Genomic DNA, 22,517 nt, shown 5'->3' with positions numbered 1-22,517 from the left:
AGAGAAGCAATTTAGCAATTTGAGGGGGCAAGGATTTGGGACATCTCTTAGAGATAGAGTGACATGTGACTTGATGCTCATACTCACATTGGCATCACCAGTGTCCCCAGTGGTTGGAAACAGGCTAGGGAGCCCCTAGTGAAGGGACAGTATTTTCAATGCCGTGGATGATGGAGATGCCAGTGACAGAGTTGGACCTTGTGTTGGCAGCAAGTCTGATAAGACAGAGAGAAGGTCTGGCTTTCTGCTTCCAGAAGTGGGACAAGCATGGCCAGGTGAGGAGGACAGTGCTGGTGTCCTCAGATATGAGCTCAGGTCCTATTTTCGCTACCATATGCAGTGGGGCTCGTAGGCACTTGCTCTACCTGAATTTCTCCACTTTTTCTACATGCTGACACTGAGGTCTCTGCCAGGTTCAGTTTCTATATACATCTTCCTAAATGCCTTAACCCATGACACTGAACTCAGCCACCAGACTTCAAAACTCGGACTCATTCCACAAGATCAGAGCAGGTAGGAGAAGTGAGGCAGGCTGGACCTTGGCTATGAACACACTACATTTTTCCTTGAACACCTCCTCATTTTGTTCACTTAAATCACTTATATAGCAATAAATGGGTTAGGCACTGGACACTGGTAGGAGTAAGATTCTCCAGGTCTCCTGGAACTGGTGGGAGCACGAGAGGCTGAGAGAGAACACACAGAGTGTGTGTCAGGACTGAGGCAGGAACAGAGGTGCTGGAGTCCCCCCACATCCTCTGCAGAGCAGGAATTTGTGGAAAACACTGTGACAGGAATCATGGTCCATCACACAAAGCCATGTGTTTAAATGCTCGCACCTGCTAACCGCCCAGGCAATCCTGAAGATCTTATAGAATATACCAAAAAGCATGAGAATGAAACAATTTCCCCAGTGTTACCTATGAATTTCACATGGCTCTGGTGAATTGATTTAAGATGCCTGTTGGATTCCTCAGCAAAATAACTTTTGAGCCTGGAGAAAATGTGCTTCAGCATTAAGGCCTGAGAAATGGCAATTTGAAATGACCAAGCATGATTTGCTCTGCTATCCCTAATCAGTGTTTCAAGTTGGGTCCCATTAACTTAGATTTCTGACCTGCCATTTTGTTGGAGGTGCCAATTAAATAAATGGTCATTTCATCCCCATGACAACAGTGAATGATGCAACCATTTAAGAAATATGGTGTGAAGAGAAGAAGCCAGAGCGGTATCTATAGCAACAAGAACAATCCCACAATACTCTTGAGAAGGAAAGGAAAGCCGGGCACTGGGTTGGAAAAGGACCTGAAGTCTAGAAGGAAGGACTTGGAGGCAAGAGCACGAGCAGAGAGATGCTAGTGTTCTTGGTCTACCAATTACTAAGCTTTAGGAATGAGTTACAACAGGGAAGGTAAGAGCTAGGCAAAAAAGAATTCAGAACTAGAACTAGAAACTAGAAACACATTCCACTTCCTACAATCTGAGAGAAGAAAGGCCCATTAGCATTGCAGTGGCAAGATACAGAACATATTGCTTTAGACTCCTGTTCCTCAATAGCCAGGCCAGAAGACTGGCAATGCCAACTTCCCCAGGAGTTTACTGAAGAGCAGAGTCCCATCTAAGACTTGTCGGAATAGAACTGACACCTTACCCGGATCCCTGGGTGGCTTGTGTGAATGTGGGAAGCAATGACTGATGTCGGGTAGGGTAGCCAGCACAGGGACCTACTGAATGATCAGCAGGACAGTGAAGCTCTGACGCCCGGACATTTCCCTGCAGGGACTGGGGTTGGGGGTGGAGCAGTGTGAGCATCCATCTAGGTCCAGGCTCAAGGTGGGGTGATGTCTAGAGAACTGTAAACAAGGGCACTGTATCTATGCCAGTCCTCGTTTGGTTTGGGGTTCCCTCAGCCAAGACAAGCCACGGCTCCAAGCTGAGGATCTTGGGACAGGCGAGTGCTCTAGCTGGGCCTGCCTGCTGTGCCCATCTCTGCTGAGGGAGCCATCCAGGCAGCAGCTTTCTCAGGCCCTCTGTGGCACTCGTCTCTTTCATCATCACATGGCCTTTTCGTCTTCCCAGTCTGTGGAGATTTTGTTTACAGACATCAAAGTTCAGCTCTTCAGGAAGCTTTGAGCTTTGAGCAAGCTTCGCTTTCACCTTGAGCTGGTCATCTGTGGACAGAGCTGCCCCTAGGCAGCAGTCAAGATGGTCAGGCTGACCTCATAGACACCACGGTCCCTCGTCTTATCTATCATTAGAGGGCAACGTGGGTGGGTGAGTGGAGAGGTGGGGTTTAATGGAATGGCCAGGTGGGGACCATGAGCCTTGGGGTCTCAGGTAAAGCACGGCTTATGGGAAGGTCAGGCTCTGACATAAGATTGGGACTTATCAGACTTTCCTACTTGTTAAGCCGAGGTCTATCCCCACCTTCACCCAAGTTTCTCTCATTTATATTCTCTCTCTCTCCCCCTCCTGCTTGGGTTTCCATGACAAAATATACACTGGGCTTACAATCAATGAAAGTTACTTTTAATAGGCTGGCCCAAAGTCTGAGATCAGGGTGCTGGCAGTCAGGTGGTAAGGGCTGCCATCTGGGCTGCAGACAGTAGGATTCTGGTTGCTTTCATAGAGGAAGAGAAGCAGAGAGCCCTGTAGGGTCCTTTGCATAAAGGCACTGATCCAATTCATGAAAGCATCACCCTTAAGACCTAATCATCCCCCAACAGTTATTGGCATTAGGGCCTCAACATGTACTTTAAAGGGGCATATGCAGTCTACAATACCCTTCTCTCCATCCCATAGCCTTTCTGGACCCTGGTTAACTGCACATAAAGTCACCTTCAGCAGTTTCACTCACCAATATCTCTCCCTCACATCTGAGCTCTGCACTCCATACACAGAGCCTCAAGACTGGCACTATCGACTCCTGTGGCTGGGTAGGTCTTGGCTGTGGAGGGTGCTGTCCTCTGCACTGTAGGCTGTGCCTCTAGTACCATCTTCATGCTAGCCAAGGCATCTTCAGGCTTCTGGAGCATGCAATATTACCTCTGGCTGAGGATTTCCACTTGCACAGACACCCTCCCTGGACAGAGGCGGGTGGTGTCTCGGGGGTGTCTCTTTTACTGGCTGATGTGTCTCCAGGGGCCAGCTGTGTGACTGCTGTTCTGTGCCTCAGTTTCCTACTCATGCAGTGGGTGCTAACAGTACCCATTGCATAGAAGTTCATGAGCAACTGGAGGCATGAGTTCAGTGAGCACCCTCTAAGGGTTAGTGCTGGGTGCACAGCCCTTGGCTTCTGTAACTGTGGGGCCAGTCACCTCTTCTTGCTAGGCCTAGCTCCTGGTTGAGGACCTACCCACTGTCTGGGCCACACAACCCCTTGCAGTTCTCACATGCATCTCACATGCACACACAAGTAACCTCAGGGGAGAGAAGGGAGGGGCAGGCCAGTGGGCAGAGGTCCTGCTCTTCAGTAGAGGTCACCATGACAACACCAGATCAACCCTGCAGGTCAGGCTGAGTTCTTCCCCTTGACTCAATGCCAACCGACTGTTGCTCAATTCAAGCAGACACTTCTGAATACCACTGTCCTTCTTGATACAAACCTAAGTTTTAATTCCTTCAAAGTCAAATTAAACTTTCAAGATCAAATGTTTCCACTCCTAAACTCTTGCAACCTTTTACCTCTATGCTGCTACACATCTTTCCAGGAATGTACATATCTTGTACATGATTGGATTCTCCAGGGTTCATCTCAGTGCCCAACAAAGGTCCAAATAAACATATCTGAGTGACTCTCTGCATTAGACAGCTTTTCTGATCTCATCATCACTGTCCAGCCATGTGCTGCACAGGGATCTTAGTCAACTAGACAGATCTGTATGCTGTGAATATATTTTATTACAATTGGTTATTAAAGAAGCTGTTTTGGCCAGTGACTTAGTAAAGCCGGGTGGGAAATCTGAACAGAGATATATAGAGAAAGGAGGTGGAGTCAGGGAGAGAGATAGACAGAAAGTAGGCAGAGTCAGGGAGATGCCATGTAGCTGCTGAAGGAGAAAGACACCAGCCACCAGCCAGAACCTTACCAGTAGGCCCCAGATTAATAGAAATTAATAGAAATGAATTAATTTAAGACATAAGAGTTAGCTAAAACTACGTCTAAGCTATTGGCCAAACAGTGTTGTAATTAATATAGTTTCTGTGCTATTGTTTGAGTCTGGGTGCTTGGGAAATGATCTCCACCTACAGGTGTCTTAGCATTTCTATTGCTGTGAAGAGACTATGGGAGCCAGGGAGTAAAATGGGGTGGTTTGAATAGGTATGGTCCCATAGACTTACATGTTCTGGGGCCATGGATGCTATAGTGTCATACTGGCTACACAAGCAGCAAGGATCAGTGCTGTACTAGGTTAAATATATTTATTACACTGTATTTATATCATCATTTTAGGGTGTACTCATTAAAACACAACATTAACAGTAAGATAGTATGCTGTGTTATGCTGGCAGCCCTCTCGTGGGTCCTACAATTACTGTCTCTCTTGGTTTTACCAAGAGGCCACTTCAGGTGACTGACCTAAACTGTCTAATTACTCTGCGATGTTTGGAAAATGACAACATTGCCTAATGATTTGCATTTCCCTGATGGCTAAGGATGTTGAATATTTCTTTATGTGATTCTCGGCTATTTGAGATTCCCCTGTTGAGAATTCTGTTTAGACCTGTACCCCATTTTTAATTGAATTATTTATTTTATTTTGATGCCTAGTTTCTTGAATTCCTTGGATATTAGCCCTCTGTCAGATGTGGGTTAGGTGAAGATGTTTTCCCATTCTGTAAGCTGTTGTTTTATCCTTTTGACAGTGTCCTTTACCTTATAGAAGCTACTCAGTTTCATGAAGTCCCATCTTGTTAATTATCTATCTTAGCGCCTGTATTACTGGTGTTCTGTTCAGGAAGTTGTCTCCTCTGTCAATGCTTGCACAACTATATTCATATCAGCTTATTTGTAATAACCAGAAACTGAAAACAACATAGATGGCCCTCAACTGAAGAATGAATAAAGAAATTGTGATACATTTATATAATGGAGTATTACTCAGATGTTAAAAAAGGATGGAACTAGAAAGATCATCCTGTGTGAGGTATCCAGATCCAGAGAAATGAATATGGTATGTACTCACTCATGAGTGGACATTAGCCACAAAGGAGAAACATGCTACAGCCCACAGACCAAGAGAAGCTAAGCAACAAGGAGAACTTAAGGGGGATGCATGACTCTCACTGTGAGGGGAAAGAGAATGGATATTGCCAATGGGTGGGGGGAGAGAGGGGCCTGAAAGGAGGAATGGGGATGGGAGCAGAAGAGATCAGGTTGGGGGAGGATGGAAGGAGAGAGTACTGGGACAGACGGCTGGAATCTGGGGGCGTCGCCAGGGATGACCTAGAAACCTAGAGCAATAGAAACTCCCAAGAATCTATGAGGGTGACTCTAGCTAAGACTCCTAGCAATGGGGAGCATGGAGCCTGAACCAGCTATCTCCTGTAATAGGCAAGACTTCCAGGGGAGGGACTGAGACATCAGCCCGGTCACAAACCCTTCATCCTATAATTTGTCCTGCCTACAAAATGTGCTGGGTGTAAAGATAGCACAGGAATTAGGGGAATGACCAACTAATGAGTGGCCCAGCTAGAGACCTATACCCTGAGAGGCACCTCGCCCCTGAGGGCTGAGAACCAGAGGTGAGATACCACAGAGACCTAGGATAGAACTAAACACAACCAGCAAAAACAAAACTCAATGAAATGGCTCCTAATGATATTCTGCTATTCTCATAGACTGGTGCCTCGCCCAACTATCATCAGAGCGTCTTCCCCCAGTGCCTTAGTGTTTCTATTGTGAAGAGGCACCATGGCCATGGCAACTCTTAAAAGGAAAATATTTAATTGGGGTTTCAGAGGTTCAGTTCATTATCATCACGGTGGGAAGCATGCCCACATGTAGATAGATGTAGTGCTGGCTACACCTTGATATGCAGGCCACAGGAAGTTGAATGAGACACTGGGTGGTATCCTGAGTATAGGAAGCCTTACAGTGACACACTTCCTCCAACAAAGCCATACCCTCTCCTACAAAACCACACCTCCTAATAGTGCATCCCCTGTGAGATTATGGGGGATAAAAACATTCAAACTACCACAGCCAACAACTGATGGAAACAGAAGCAGAGACCCACAGCCAAATATTAGGTAGAGCTTGGAGAGTCCTCTGGAAGAGGAGGATGAAGGATTGTAGAAGCCAGAGGGATAAAGGAAACCACAAGAAAACCCATAGAACCAACTAATCTGGGCCCACAGGGGTTCAGAGAGACTCAACCAACAACCAGGGAATCTACATGGGACTGACCTAGGTCCTCTGCATATGCATTTATCTGGCTGGCTATAGAGGAGTATTTGGGTTACAGAGCTAAGGGAAATCCTGCTGGGGCTGAGTCTGGGTTACGTGGGAAGAGCTGAGGTAACTGATGAGTTATACCTATGATGGGCATTGGATTGGTTGCAGGTGTTATGTAAGCCTCATACATTGTGACTCAGACCTATGGAGAAGGTTATAACTGTAACTTGAGGGTTAGCTGCCTTGAATACAAGTCCATACCGTCTGTAGCTGGGTCTTCCTCAGGGCCTGGCTAAACATGTTCACACATACTGAGGACGGGATGGCAACCGACAAGGTTTGCTCACACCTAGGTACCTTGATGATGCTCTGGCAGGTGGACAGGGGCAGGCCCACCAGGCTGGTGCCGTTGATGGACATGATCTGGTCCCCTATGTTCAGCTTCCCTGACTTCTCGGCGGGGCCTCCGTGCATCATGTTGGCAATGATCACAGTGGGGAGAATGGATCCCCAGCCCGACTCTACAATCACAACTCCCAGGATTTCTCCTTTCTGTTTCTCTATGAAAACCTGGAAAAAGAAAAATATGTAGAAAGCTCTTATCAGCAGCTGTATGGGACAGGTATCAGATCTGGTCCCCTCCCCTCATTCCCCCCTCCCCCCCCTTGTGGGGAAAAGAGATACTTTGTTGTAGCATGTTGTGTTCTGGCAAATAAAACTTGCCTGGAGATCAGAGGGTGGAGCTAGCCACGAGTTAACCATAGAAGTCTGGAGGTCTGTACAGACAGACAGGAAGTGGTAAGGTGGGGTGGAGGCAGGAGTTTGGCCCCCTTTTGGTCTGAGCAGTTAGCGAGCTAAGAGGTGACTGTAGCTGGTCCTTTGCTTCTTAGGTATCTTAGATATCTTTTACCTCGATATCTGACTTTGGGTTTTTATTATTAAGACTAATTAGGATGGCTCTTCAATGCTTCTTGGAGGATGCCAGTCCAGGTGGGTTCCTGTCTTCTCTACACTCTGTGGCATCTGGAGTCTGTAGGAAACCACTTCACACACAATCCCCCATCTAGACCCTGGAATTCACCCTCATTTCATATGACCAATGTGGCCTCACACACAAATACAAGGGGCACCACGCTTTTCTGTTTTAAAACATCAGTTGTCCTATGTAGTGAGAGCTTTGGTGGCCTGTTACACTAATCCACAAATGGCTTTGGGTTCTATGCACAGGTTTTCTTATCCCACAATGCTCTGCAAAGTATTTCCAGTATTCAAGAGTTGGGAGTGATAAATACATGAAGCACTAGGCAAGGCAGAAGGAGAGGAAACAGACTGACGCTGAAGTTGCCATGGCCAAAAGGCTGTGGTGCACACAGGAAGAACAGATCCCAGACATACAGGGTGTGTTTGTGACCTTGGGTGGCTGGTGCAGAAGCAAGTGGTAGGACTGGACACCTATATATATGGAGGTGTGCAAAGAGGCCACGGAAAGACCCTTTTGGAAGCATCCAGTGGAGTCTGATGTGTATGTACTGGGAGCCAGCAAAGCTACTGTTGTAGATGCTGCCCTCTCCTCCCAGCAGCTCAGGGAGCAGCGGGCCCCTTCCCTGAAGCATCTCCCACAGCAGAGTGGGACACTGGAGTGTTCCCCATATCTATATTCCTGTGCTGCGGTTCTAATCTTAGTGCCTCCACATGGAGCAAAGGTAAACTGAGCAACCCAGCTAAACTGAGGACATTCGAGCGTGCTCCGATCCACTGTGACTGTTGCTCTTCTGGGCACATGGGAGGTGACACAAGGACATGAGGAGAAGAGGCCATTTGAGAGCCAAGGAGAGAGGTGTGAACACAGCCCTTCTTCCCAGCCCCTGGGACTCAGGCTTACCAACACTTCAACCTTGCACTTCAGCCTAGAACCAAAAGGCAACTCCTGTCTGTTGCTGGAGCTGCCTAGCCTCTGGGGCTACAATGGCAGCCCTAGTCAGTGAATGTATCCCTGCCCATTCCAGGTCAGTATGGGACAGAGGGTACACCTACCTTCAGGTCTCCTGCCCTGTGTTTCAGAAGGAAGGTCATGGCCAGCAAGACCATACTCCTCCTCAGTACCCCCTCCACTCCCCATTTGCTCTTAGTGCAGGCTTCCATTGGACCTCTTGATCAGGAATCCTCTTCTAGGCTGTGATCCAAGGAGCCTGACTCAAGACATCTAACGGGTCCAAAGCCCACATTCTTATTCAAAGTTCTTTTTATCTGGAGGATAAAATATTTCTGGATTTTCAAATTGGTACACTGTTTCTCTTCTTCTGTGTTTACTTGCTGCTCCGATTGAGTCACCTCCTTCCTGATGTCCCAGCACTCTGTTACTGCTCCTTACCCCTCCACTCGCTATTGCCCCTGAATATGGCAATGACCTACAACTCCAGACCACCTTGGTTGACCCTGTCTCCCTCCAGACACTCCTGTGGAGCTCAGTCTGGAACATCAGAGGGAGAGTGCCTATCGCATGATCACGTGATCTCTGTTTTGCCAAGCGCAGCTGTCTTTGATCAGTGCTTAAGCTGACACACCACTGGTCATTTTCAGGTCCCTTTCCCAGATCATGGGCTTTGTAAGGACAGACGTCAGGCCCTGTACCCACACCTATAGAATTCCCTCAAGGGGTAGAGGATGTGCAGCCTATCACTTATCCTTGTTTTCCAAAGTACTTGATGACAGGGTCCCCTGGGAGGAGCCACAGAATGCCCTGCCAATACCACCGTTTCCGGCCTCTCCTTCCACAGCAGGGCTGCCCAACCTGATAGGACCCCAGCCCGCTGGCTCAGCCTGGGAACAAGTCCTGGGAAGTACCTACATCTTTGCAGTTTTCCGACTTGGAGAAGTGGATCAGGTCATCGTTGTACATGTCCTGGGTGTTGAGCAGGTCACTGTACTCCTTCTGGCTGAGGTCTTCCGGGTTAATCCCGTTGGCCCTGAGGAATTCCTGGTACGCCACACTGAATGCCTGCCCTATGGACTGTGCGATCAGCTGGGCCTATAGCGGCAGCATAGGGGAAGACAGCAGTGAATGGGGGAGTTCCTGGCACATGTGCCCCTGGAAGATTCCTTGTGGCATTTGAGGGTTCTAAATAGCAGGCCACTCAGCCATTCTATATCAGGGCACCAGTGCCTACCAGGAGCTATTTGAAAACAAAAATCAGTATGTTTCTTATGACTGTACCCATAAGGGGGTCATTGGCACTCAGTAGACAGGAGTCAGAGATTCTGGACATCTTACTATAAAAAGGACAATATGCAATGACAAATTCATTCTACATCCGGTATAACTTTTGAATATCTCACTGGACATTGATTATATTTAACACCTGTTTCTTTCTAATCACTGTATCCATGACTAGATTCTGGTTTCTGTTTAAATTCAAGGACTCATTGGGTGGCCCTGGCTACCCTGCACATTTTAAGAATAATACTATGCAAAGTGAAGGAAGCTGGTCCTTTGGGATTTTATAAGTAAGTTTCACATCTTTCAAAATCACCCACGTCATTTGTGGCCATGGCACGAGTTGTCAATGATCACATCCCTGTCAGTGGCACATGGAGACTCCGCTTGTGTTTACAGGTATGCATTCTTGCCTGACCCTCCGAAATGCCGAGTAGAGAGTATCTACAGTATTGCATCAAATACAGTACAGTTCTCACAGCCAAGCTTAAGTAAGCAGATGCCAACCTCTGGCTGCTTCATGCTACTGTTTGGAATGGCCGAGTCCACACATTTAAAGTATCATGACTTTATCTGAACCTCTTTTCCTTTTTCATTATACTTATGGCTATAAATTATTTTGTAGAAAATAAAGGGAATTGAAGACATGGCTCAGTGGCTAAGAGTGCTTGCTGAATAACCATGAGGACTGGACTAAAATTCTACCATTAATGTAGCAAGCTGTGCATGTCTATAATTTCAGCTTCAAGAGGGTGGCAGAGGTAGAAAGCCTGCCGACTTCCAGCCTAAATGAGAAAATGTGAACCCCTGACTGTGGCAGAGACCCTGCCTCAGAGGCATAGGTGGAAAAGTGAGGGCGGATGTACCCAACATCCTCTTTTGGTCTTTGTGCATACACAGGCACCCTGTACCTGCTTGTTCACGGGGTGGGGTGACCCCAGCCCAGCCCAGCTCATCCCTCAGCTAGGGAACAATACACTTGCTCCAGATTATAATGAAAATGAAGTCACTAGGATCTTTCTGCTCTTCTCTAGTGGAGCTAAAAAAATAGAGGAAGAAAGCCCTTCTTATAAACTCTATGCTAGATGGAGGTAGGAGGGGTCCTACGGGGACCCTACAGGCTGGTGAGCCTTTTCTGGACTGCAGGAACCAGGAGCCTAAAGATTCTACAATTTTATTCATGAACTTTCCCGGCCCCACTTATTTCTCTTGTGCTGCATCCTGCCACAGCCCTAGAGCACAGTGCAAAGGGAGTCAGGAAGAGGCATTGCTGCTTAAGGCTTGAAGATCAGTGTCAGCATCTCCTGGCTTCCTGGTCTGCCTTGGCCTCCTCACTTCTTGAGGAGGGAAATTTCTTGCAGCTAGGTAAGCAAGTCCCAGAAGGGACGGTGCCCGGGGAGGTCAGGAGCTAGTGCCATGCAGAGCCACCGTGGATGAAGGGGCGCCTCTCCGTGATCACATCTGTCTTCATTTGACCTCACCTCCTGTGGGAATGGGGTCAGGAATCCTGGATTGCTACCGACCAGGGAACATTTTCATAAGGTCTGGACCTAGGGGGTGATGCTCCTATCCTTGGGCTGTGAGGAACAGGGACACTAACTGTGATAGCAGGACAGTTCTATATAGCTCCGAACTTTTCTCTGCAAACACTCTGGTGCCATGAAGACCTGCTTAGACTGGCAATCTGGGTCTTTCTCTTTCAAAGCTGCTGGCTCTTCCTCCCCAAGCAAACTTGGCACTCTCCTGCTTCAGGGCCTTTGCACTTGCTATTTCTCATTTTATTCAAGTCTCTGCACAAATGTCACCTCCTTGAAGAAAAAAATGTATTATGCCGAACAGCCTACCTGAACTAGCCCTATCCTCTATGCACTGACCCCATCTTGTATTTCAGCAAAGCACTCCCCATGTCTGATTTACTCTATCTTCTACCCCTTTAGTCTGCATAGAGTAACGCTCTACATCTGCAGTTCTAGAACAGTGCCTGGCATACAGCAGGTGCTCAATAGATATGTTTACTGTATGATGAGCCAGACTGACTCAGGTCCTGAGAAACTGGCTACCTAGTGACTATTGAGGTCACCCAGAGGAGGTTGGGGAAGGCAGCCTTACGTCCTCAGACTCAAAGACATGGCAGATCATCTTGTACTGTCTTTTTCCATCCTGGGATGGGTGAGAAGCCTCCACGTTCTCTTGAGAGTTGGAACGGGGCATCCGTCTGCGGGCCATCAGCACGACAATGTTCCCAATGTCTGCGATGTAGGAAATGGTCCTCAGGGGGTGATCCATCATAGGCTCCTAGAGGTGAGGGACAGGCAGGTGAGTGGCACGTAGGACGTGATAATTTAGGAGATGGTATCTTCTTTTCTCACACAGGCTGAGGATGGAACCCAGCTGGGGTGGGCCAGGACAAGGCTCTCACTGCCAGACCTCTGAATCCCACTCCCAGGCCTGAGGCATTTTCCTTGGCCAGTGAAGAAGAGAAGATATGTTCAGGAGAAAAAGAAAAAAAATATTAAACATTTTACACCGTGTAGAATTTCTGGTGGTGAAGCTGAAAAGATAAAATCTAAATGCCAGTGTGTGTGTGTGCGCGTGTGTGTGCGCGCGCGCGCGCGCGTGTGCATGCGTGTGCGCGCGCATGTGCACACTTGTATGCTGTACACTTTTAAATAGAATTCCTTAAGGCTAGTGAGTCCCTCCTCCCAGAGAACTTATTTGAATGACAGACAACACACATTCTGCATTTTCCTTTGTGCTTGAAGAAATTAGCCACAGTCTTACCTGCATCAGCCTTTTGTGAACCAAGTTCTTTGTTTTTGACTGGAGCCCCGAGTGAATGTGTATCACTGCCATGAGCACAGCTACATCAAAGATCCTAATATCTCAGATCCAGGGGGATGGCAAAGCCTTCTGGTCCATGTGTCAATGTTGACAAAATACGAGCAGAGAATGTAGAACCCAGCTTTGCCCTCCCCAGTGTTTACAGCCTGGGACTGCTCCCCTAAGAACTTTCTGCTGCTTCCTTGTTCAGATGTAGAAAATAAACACACCGAGTTTCTAGGCTGCTGCTGGTTCATCTGCATCAGAGCGCCTGGCCCACCAATCCCAGCTGTTCTGTATGTGTGTACCTCCTTTCTTAATTCCCTTGTTGCCCAGTCAGGTTTCCAGAACCCAGCACACAAGTTACAGCAGTCCAACACCAGGGGAAAGCCACTTTAGAGTCAGGGGAGTCTATGTTAGAATAACCCCACTGACCTTCACCCCTGAGAAAGGTGGGAGCAAGCCAGTACCTGTGTATCTGCATTCAGTACTTTGATCCTCTGCGTAGAAATGAAGAGATCCACCTCAGTCATTGGCTGAGATTCACCTTCAGGAGCCTAAGAAGAAAGTGCATCAAAAGAAGTTTTATTATATTACCTGAACCCAGGGGCATGGGAAAAGGTTAGCTCACACACTGGGTTACCAAGACACAGTCACCAGAACGGCAACACAGACTCAAGGGTTAAATTGCCAAAGCTGAAGGTACTACAGAGAGGATGGACACACGGGCAAGAGTTAGCATCTCTATGTTACAGGGGAAATGTGGAGTCCCCTCTGCTGCTGCCTTACAGCGGCAGTCACTGCAACAGATTAATCTGACATGGTGACAATTGACCCTTTCTGCAAAGGTTTTGGGGGTTAAAGAGTAAGAGCAGCTAACTCATAGTGACCTTGGAATGGTCACTCAGTTTACCCTGTCAGAGTTGATGGCGGGCAAGGTCTGTAGTAGGCACAAACAAAGCTACTGGATGCGGTTCTGGTAAGAGGGTTTTCATGTTCATACATCACCACAGCAACAGAAGCAGCTGCCTGCTCCTGCAGCCACCCCATTCCAAAAGAGCCCCAATGTTTCACATCCTCGGAGTAATTTACAAATACCTAGAAGCTCTGCAATCCCAAAGGGCAGCCTGACTCGTTTAGGGCTGAACCCTGTACATGTGTGGTTATTAGCGAGTTTTCTGTTTTTGCATCCAGCAATCTGAGAAATCCTCAAATCAAATGTACTGCAATTGGGTAGTCCCAGGTCCCTGCCACATCATTGCTCCTGCATGGCTGCAGCTTCCACACTAGAGGATTCATTTAGCATTTCCAATCTGCTCCCTGTCGTTCCTCTGAAGTGAAATGACCAAATGAGCAACAGAAAATGGCCACTTGAGGCAACTAAGTTTGGAGAAAGGCTGGCTTATGGAGCGATTCAAAACGAAATTGGAACAAAAACTTGCTGGATGCAGAAAACAAAAACACGAAATCATAAAAAGGCAAAACGTAAAAGAAAAGGACAGGCGTAACACCAAGTGATGAAGTTGTTTGTACTGCACCTTCTTCCTGCTTTTGGCTAATTTCTGGGCCGTCTGCTTAGCATGGAACAAACAGAGACAGGAGAAAAGTTAGAAAAGAGGAACTGACACGCTAGCACTGCTCAGGGGCGGAAGGCGCGTGGAGGAAGACAGACTTCAACACCCCACTTCACGGGGACATAGTCTTACTGCGAGTGCTGGGGACAAGGGCGAGAAGGGACTTCTTATGCTTCACTGTAATTTGCCATTTTAAAGAATCTCCTCTCGGTTCTGTTTTTATTGAACGCCTGATTTGTTATTTCACTGATTTCAGCTTACATTTTAATTTCTAGCTAAGTTTCTTTGGGAGCGACTTGCTGAATTTCCGCTCAGCTTCCGATAAAAACCTACAGCTGTCCCAACTTTCCTCTCCTACAAAGGCTTTGGATCCCTCTCTCGGGCTGCTTTAGCTGTATCGCTGTTTTGTGTGCTGCAATGTTTTCACTGCCACGTTACAGCACTTCAGCTGTGACTTCTCTGAACCCTCAATTAGAGTTCCGCTATTGATTTCAACATATTTGGATGTTTTCTAGCTCTTCTTTTAGCATCAGTCACGGGATGAATTTTACTGTGGCCTGAGGACACGTTATGTATGATTTCAGTCTTTTTGAGAGTTGCTGAGTCTTAAGTATTATGATCTAGCACGATTGATGCTGGTGAACGTGTCATAAGCACTGTAAAGTAAGAATTCTCAGTCATCAGTTAAGATGATAACTCTCAAATGGGTTTGTGCGTGTGCCTTGCTTGTTCTAGCAGCTTACCGACAAAGGTATGTTAAATCATCAGCTGTGGCTCTCGACTTGTCTTTGTATTGTGTCTGTTACAGAGCTGTGTTTTCTGTTTTGTAGCTGTGTTATAGAGTGCATATATATGTATGTATGTATGTATGTGTGTATATATATATATATATATATATATGGTGGTATGTCTTCCTGTTGAATTAATCCTATCATTCTCCCCCTTTATTTGTAGCAGTAATTTCCTCTTATACATTTTCTAAGATAAATATAGTTTGTATCTACTGAAAATGGACATATTTCTTCTTGTACTTATAATTAAAAGATAGCATAGTTAATAAAAGATTTCCAGATCCAAATCTCTGCTCTGCTACCTACTATCTATGTGATTTTTAGCAAGCCACTAAACATTTCTATGCCTTAGTTTCTCTATGTAAAACAGGGATTAAAATGATCTCTCACTGAACTGTTTTAAAAGATAAATGAACACACAAACACCTCTGCAAAGAGCACTGGCATTATGTCTGCGTCTGCGCTGCACAGCTATAATCTACACTTGTAGGTGCAGTTCTTCAGTTGTCTATGTTACATAGTTCATGTGAATGTGAGGCAGGGGCCCAACTGTGGAAGGTGTTAAGAGGGCGGCGGGGTGGGGAAAGCTGTGTCACTCTGATGGGTGCGTAAGGCTGGGTGTTGTGATGGGTGTAGGGTGGGAAAGCTGAGGTGTTGTGATAGCTACAATGCCAGCGAGTAAGGCTGTCTAGTTGTACCAGGTGTAGGTGGATAAGGTTTGGCTGTTGTGATGGGGTGGGTGGGCAGGTAAGGCTGGGCTGTTGTGATGGGTGGGTGGGTAAGGCTGGGCTTTTGTGATGGGTGGGCGGGTAAGGCTGGGCTGTTGTGATGGGTGGGTGGGTGAGTGGGTGAGGCTGGGCTGTTGTGAAGGGTGGGTGAGTAAGGCTGTTCTCTCAATTCCTTGGTACTTACCTGGTAGAAAAACTTTGCTCTCAGCAATGCATTTCTATTTCACTAGGGATTAAACTGTGTTGTCTGCATTATCCCACAGTGGAAACTGGATGAGTCAGCCTTTCAGATAGCACATAGCTAATTGCTGGTACCCAGGAAAGAGGACAGCCACACTCCCACACAGCTTCCCCGCCATTCTTCTGGCGGTGACGAGTCTGAGGTGAACAGTCTGCTCTGAAGATTCATGGAGGTGTTTTGCTAACCACTCCTGTCAATGGTCTATTTCTGCACCCGACAAGGCCCTAGGCAGATGTGGTTATGCACCACTCACTTGCATGTGGAGTGAGCAGCCTTCCTTGGACGTTCTGACCTGAGTCAGTTTTCATCTGCCTGCTAACATCTCCTCTTGGATCTTTCCTCGGCCTCTCTTGAAATGACATGAAATGGCCCAGGAATTCCTACTCCTGTTGGTGTTAAAAGCCCAACAAAATTCTTCAACTCTAGGCAACTGTCACCAATAAAATCCCCAGGTTCTATTGTTTTCTTCTCTTTTCTGGAACTACAGAAAGATGAGGAAGACAAACTGAGTTTCAGGACAGGTATTCAGCATGGTTTTCACACGGTTGAAGATATTTTATGCAGGCAGAGCAATACCATCTTGAAATCAGATTTCTAAGTATTCTGCGCCAAATAATAACATTTAGATGTAACATTGAAAAGATGAGCGAGCCAGTGCCTGGATGAGAGATTGGAAGAGGCTGATAGAAACCTCCCGAGGCCAAGGATGGCAGGACCCGGAGAAGAACCGTGTCCCTCTCCTCTTCCAGTCTCAGTGCGTACCAGGCACTCGCCAATGAAAGCCCCTTTAGTGGGTCACGCTGTGGGGAGGGCCTTGGCTGCCTACCTACTCTTTACCCAGCTAGCATCTCTTGATTTATGGGTCTATGCCAGGGGCCGTCTAACCTTCACAGGTCACTTCAGTAAAACACTCAAGAGGGAAAACAAAGCACAGAAAGGCTAGGTAATCTGCCCAGTGTCACACAGCAGTGAGGTGGCAGAGCAGGGATTCAGACCCAGGTGATCTAGCCCTATGTCTATTCTTCCTTGTGCAGCTAGGTAGGCTTTTCTTCTGGAATGCCTTGACTTCCCATAAAATGGGGCTAATAACACCTACCTCCGAGTAGTCCCTACACTCCAGTCTGAGCAGTGAATGAGGCAAAGGCCCTGTGGGTGCCAGCAGCAACCTCTCTACTGATCTCCTCAAGTAAGCCGGGAAGGGACATGACTCAGACAAAGCCAACAGCGATAGAACATTTGATGCTACAATGAAAGTATAATTTTTGATATTTAAAAGAAGTCACAAAAGAATGGCAAAACATGAACTCTGGGACAGACTAGTAAAGACAGATTAAAAAATGGAAACAAATGATCTGAACAAAAACGTGAGCAGCACACACTCCCTCGACAGCATTTGTGATGTCGCTGCATCAGCCTCACAGATAGGAGTGAGGATGGAGATGAGGACATCGCCCTGTGTGTGGACACCCACGGCCTCTGTGCCTCAGAGGACCACTTTAGCCTCTGCCGAGAATGAAATGGGGTCCTGGGAGAAAGGATGACAAGGGGGCCAGCATAGGCTTCAGTCACACACAGGACCAGACTCTCATCAAATCGTTCTAAGGCACTGTCAGCAAGACTGTGGCAGGGCGCACACCATAGTCCCGATAGTCCTTGCTTGAATGGGTGGGAGCTACTGTGTAAATAATATGAAGGGCGTTGGAGTATGGTGGGTTCTGACCATCACTTGCTATTCTAGTCACATGTTTTATGTTCCCAGGGGTTTTCTAATCTGTCAATACTTTTTCAAAATCATCCCCATTGATGCATTAACTTTCTGTTGAATCACTTATGTTTCCATGTTTATCTTCGCAAACAACCGACTCTTGGCTTCACTGATCTTTTGTATTGTTTTATTTCTGGTCTTTGTTATTCTGGGCTTAGTTTAGTTTTTACTTTTCTAAGTCCTTGAGATACCCCAACAGGGTGTTTGCAAAGTTTCTATTGTTTTTTCAATGTAGGCACTCATAAATGTAACCTTAGGGTATTTAATGCATCTCACAGTTGTGTTGTATTTATTTCTATTATAATTTGTTTGTTGAGAATTCCACCTATGTGTACAATGGGGATGTAACCAATGCCCTCCTTTCTCCAGTAGCTTCCCTTCCTAACTGCTTGTCTTTCACTGTTTTTTTTTGAACTTACTAAGTCTAACTAGTGCTGCCCATATGTGCACTGGTGTGGGGCACTGGAGCATGGGAAACCCACCAGGAGCCACACTCCCTGGGTAGTTTGAATAAAATGGCCCCCAAAGGATCATATGTTTGAGTACTTGGTCACCAGTTGGTAGACCTGTTTGGGAAGGATTAGGTGGTGTGCCATTGGGTACAGTCTCTGAGATTTCAAAAGACTCACGGCATCCTCAGTGTGCTCTCTGCCTCCTGCTTAGGGTTTGAGATGTGACCTCTCGGTGCTCCTGCCACCACACCTTTCCGTCACCATCCTGGACTCTACACTCTCTGTGACTGTAGGACTGATTAAATGCTCTCTTTGGTAAGTTGCCCTGGCCATGTTTTTTACTACAGCAATAGAAAAGTAGCCACTGTACCCTCCAAGAAGGATTTCCCTCCTCTAGCAGTTACCAGCTGCCAATTTGAGAAAAGCACTAATTCACCTCTCAATTCCTCGGTGATCCGCTGCCCTGTGCTGTCCTATGTCTGGTTCACCTGTTAACTGGTTTCTAGTTTCAGCAATCATTGTGATCAGAAAGGATCTAGCATAAAATTTAAATGTTTTTATCTTTGTGACTTAATTCATAATCTGTTTCAGAGAAATCCTAAACTGAGGAAAGTGTGCTCTGTAACTATGAGATGGATGATTCTATAAATGTCATAGGATTTGTAACTTGATTATGGTATTAATTTGACTTTCGGAGGAGGTCTGGATGAGCTGTCCACTAATCAAGTGGAGTGTTGAAATTCCACACTATTTCTGTATTGGAGCCTCTCTCTACGTGTCATAATGTTTGTCTATGAAACTGGATGCTATAACATTAGGTGCACATTAACTTATAATTATACCTTACTATTGACTTGACCCTTCATTATCACATGGCGACTGCCTTTCTCTCTTCTTATTGTCTCAATGTCTATTCCTATAGATGGTTATTGCTGCTTATTTCAGGCTCCTTCACCTGGAGTGTCATTTTGCATTTTGCATCTTTCCCATTTTGGTTTCGTGTAATTACTTGTAAAGTGAATTATCAGCAGGCAGAGTACTGGTGGCTCATGTCTTTTTTTGAATTCCATTCACCAAGTCCCTTAAGTTTTAATGGGAAAATTTAGTCCATTCACATCTGAGGCTATTATTGATAGGTAAGGATGTCTTCCTGTCATTTTGATGTTTTCATGGGTATGTGGCAGGTGCATGCACATATATATCTGTGTAGTGTGTGAGGATGGAGGGTAGAGGCTGACTGGGCATCTTCCTCAGTCACCCTATATACTGAGGCAGGGCCTCTCAGCTGAACCCAGAGCACACTGATTCAGCTAGTCAGGCTAGTCTGCTTGCCCTGAGAACCCTGTCTCCACTTCCTGGTGCTGGGGTACAGACAGACAATTACATGGTTGCTCAGGATCCAAACTCGGGTCTTTGCACTGTGTGGCAAGTGTTTTCCCCAGTGAGCTGCTGGCCATAAATCAGTTTTGCTCATGTTATCTTGGGAGGTCTTATTTTTTCTCCATTTCTGGGGTAGTCTTGTTTGGTAGAGTAATTCTGGTTGATTTTTTTTTCAGGACTTGGTATGTGTTATTCCACCCCTTCACAGACTGCAGGACTCCACATGAGGTGTCTCCTGCTATTTTAATGAGTGTAAGGTAGAAGTGACTGGGTGTTTTTGTCCCCTGAAGACTATAAAATTACTTCTTAGACTTTTGACAGTTTGGCTATAATGCTGGGGTGAAGATCTTTTCTGGTTAGGTATATTAGACATTCTCTAGATCTTATACCTGGATGATCATATCTTCCCAAAGATTAGAGAAGTCATGGAATAATTTTCCTGTGTCCTTAAGCAATGATAGAGAGATTTATTCCCTTTAGAGTGTTACAAAGATTTTCTTCACTTTAATTTGTATGAGACAGTCTTGCTATGTAGTCCAGGCTGCCCTCTGGTCCTCAGTTCTCCTGATTAGCATCCCAGTATGGGGATTACAGGGATGCTGGGATTATGGCAACATACAACCACCCGTGGCTTGCAAAGATCCCGAGGGCACTTTTCTCTTTTCCCTTTCCCTCCTCTGCCTTCTTCCTGTGGGGTTCTTGTTTTTGTTGTTGGTTTGTTTGGTCTAAATGAGATATTTAAGAAACCTGTTTTCAAATTCAGATGTTATTTCTTCCACTTGATCAAGTCTGTTGACATTTTCTGGTTAAGCATTCTCTTTCATCCCAAGATATCTATCTGGTTGGTTGTTCTTGAAGATCTCTGGTGAGTTTCTCATTCTTGTCCTTCTCTGTCTTCCTAATTTCATGTTTTAAAAATATCCTCTTGTATCTCACTGAGCTTCTTTATATCGATTTTAAAATTCTTTATCAGGCATTTCATCCATTCTGGCTTCTTTGGAATTTGTTGCCGAAGAGAGACACTTGTGCCCCTACACTGAGGTTTCTGCATCTCGTGGGTCAGATCACTACTCCTCCTGACAATGAGTCGGACGTCAGTGTCCAGTATGCCAGGCACTGGCTTTATTTCCAATTGGGCACTGTACTGTAGCCTGCCTGCAGCTTAGGTGGTTGCTGATCACGACTGCACTGTAGATGCTGTGTCAGAGTCACAGATTATTGCGGGTTATGCGAGTTGAGGCTGCCATTAGCAGTTTAGGCAGTGCCGTGTCAACAGTAGAGTGTGCGGAATGCTGTGTGGCCAATCTCAGCATGGGGCCATGGGGCCCACCCTCTCAGCCAAGTGTTTCAGCTACTGATGACAGCTCTGCTACTAGTAAGGGCCTCTGGTACAACAGCCCTAGAAACGACAAGGGACTTGAAGTCTTTGTTAGCTCAGACACCATACAGGGAGAGACTGATGGAACCACAGCCTACCCTCTATGCTGATTTTATCCAGTCCTACGGCACTTCTTATCAGACAAGGTATAAGGACACCAGGAAGTAGATAGGTGGGTGACAGTACCAGCTGTGGCACTCCCCTCTGCTGGCTTCTGAGAGCCAGCCCTGGAGTGGGGCCTCGGGCCCTCCTAGCTTTGCGTGTACCGGACGTCATCCAGTAGATCAGGAGTGTCTGGTAAAGTGGAAGCTTTGGCTTCAGGCTGACATCTGCTGGACAGATCGCCACAAAAATCAGAAAACACTCACCTCTCTGGCCTTGTATATTGTAGAGACACAGGAAAGAGAGGAACAAAAGGGAGGTTCCCATGGAGAGTGAGAGAGAAGATAAAGTCAGATCAGGGAAGAAACCAGCCTGCTGTAAGCAAGTGGAAGGGCCAAGCCAGAGATCACCATTGGCTTGGCGTTACAAAACTGGAAAATCAACACCTAGCATTGCTTTCTTTTTCCTTCCTTCCTGGGTGGACACTGGAATTCCTGATTCTGCTGTGTCCCCTGTGCTGAGGTAACCTAGAAAAACTTGTTCTGGAAAGGCCAGGCTCTCTATAGGAAGAACACAGTATCCATTCTCTGGAGGGTGGTTTCTCCTGAGCATGGGTGGACCCTATGACAGTGCGCTGGAGCCCACGGGACGTCTGGGATGATATAGCCTTCCTCTCTCTGCCAAGAAGTCTGGGCCAGCCCCCAACTCAGCTGCTTTCTAGGTGGGATGGACTAGATGGTCGTCTCTACTTAAAAGAGGAAGAAGCTTCTGGCTGTAGATAGTGTTATTCTGACAAGCATTTAGAAGGATAGAAAAGGAAGACAGAGTAGAAAATATTTATTGACAGGCAAGCAGTTCCTTCCAATGCGTACAGAAGCACATTGGAAGTGATACTTAGAAGTGAGATGTAACCATCTAATTTTACCACTTTACAGCGAAGTCCTCACACGACACCAGTTGACTGGTAAAGGAGAAATACATGGTTTTCAGATGCCCACTCTGCTCTGGGCAGGTCTGAAACACATTTATAATCAGTTGGTTACTTGCCTCTTTTGAAAGTGTCATCTAATTTTAGGTTTAACTGAGCTGTGAGGATGTCTGGGTGCTGGTTGGCTGGGAGATTCAGAGTAAAGGGTGTGCTTTTTCACAAGGGAGGTGGACTTAAAGGTAAAACTACACTGTCAGCCCCCATTATGTAGGCAAGAAAGCAGTTTAGGACACAGCGGGCGCCGGGGTAGCTGGTGAGGAATGCTGCTGTCGCCATGCGTGCTGCTTCCTATCCAGATGATGCGTTGCTTACCACTGCCTCTCCCCGCCTGTGCCATCTGGGCCCTTCTTAAGTGCCACAAGAGGAATGGACAGACCAAGATACTCATATGTGGGAGTCTAAAGCTGCCAGGAGGTGAATAAATAAGGGTCCCAAAATAAAGCCAGATTATGGGAACTTGATTAGTAGAATCTATAAGGCAACACTTATAGTTTTCTGTTGCAGGAAGCCTCCAGTGACCCTTAGAGTGAGAATTCTGTTTTGTTCTGGGAAGAATACCTAAGTAACCCTTGTCATAGAACTTGGTATTTTGATACAATCATCATGTGTGGCTTTGTTATGGATGGTTTCAGAGTGTGAAACATATTTGGTGCCAGCCCAGGAAAGGCCCTGTGATATGTGATAGTC

General features: G+C 46.4%; 1 protein-coding gene across 2 annotated transcripts in view; it reads right to left on the bottom strand.

Moving 5' to 3' along the window:
* The window catches only part of Apba1 (amyloid beta precursor protein binding family A member 1), a 70,407-nt gene that overhangs the window by 7,673 nt on the left and 40,217 nt on the right, over positions 1–22,517 (bottom strand). Inside the window, exons 5-9 of one of the 2 annotated variants that reach the window (XM_005352073.3) lie at positions 13,970–14,002; positions 12,902–12,988; positions 11,721–11,906; positions 9,246–9,425; positions 6,755–6,967 (exon numbers count right to left, since the gene is read on the bottom strand). In XM_005352073.3, coding sequence (XP_005352130.1) covers positions 6,755–6,967; positions 9,246–9,425; positions 11,721–11,906; positions 12,902–12,988; positions 13,970–14,002 — 699 coding nt within the window. The remainder of the gene's footprint in view (positions 1–6,754; positions 6,968–9,245; positions 9,426–11,720; positions 11,907–12,901; positions 12,989–13,969; positions 14,003–22,517) is intronic. The other variant, XM_013348075.2, reaches the window with a different exon arrangement.

The sequence above is a fragment of the Microtus ochrogaster genome, chromosome 8, assembly GCF_000317375.1.
Source record: "Microtus ochrogaster isolate Prairie Vole_2 chromosome 8, MicOch1.0, whole genome shotgun sequence".
NCBI lineage: Eukaryota > Metazoa > Chordata > Mammalia > Rodentia > Cricetidae > Microtus > Microtus ochrogaster.
This window is presented reverse-complemented; position numbering and strand designations above follow the sequence as displayed.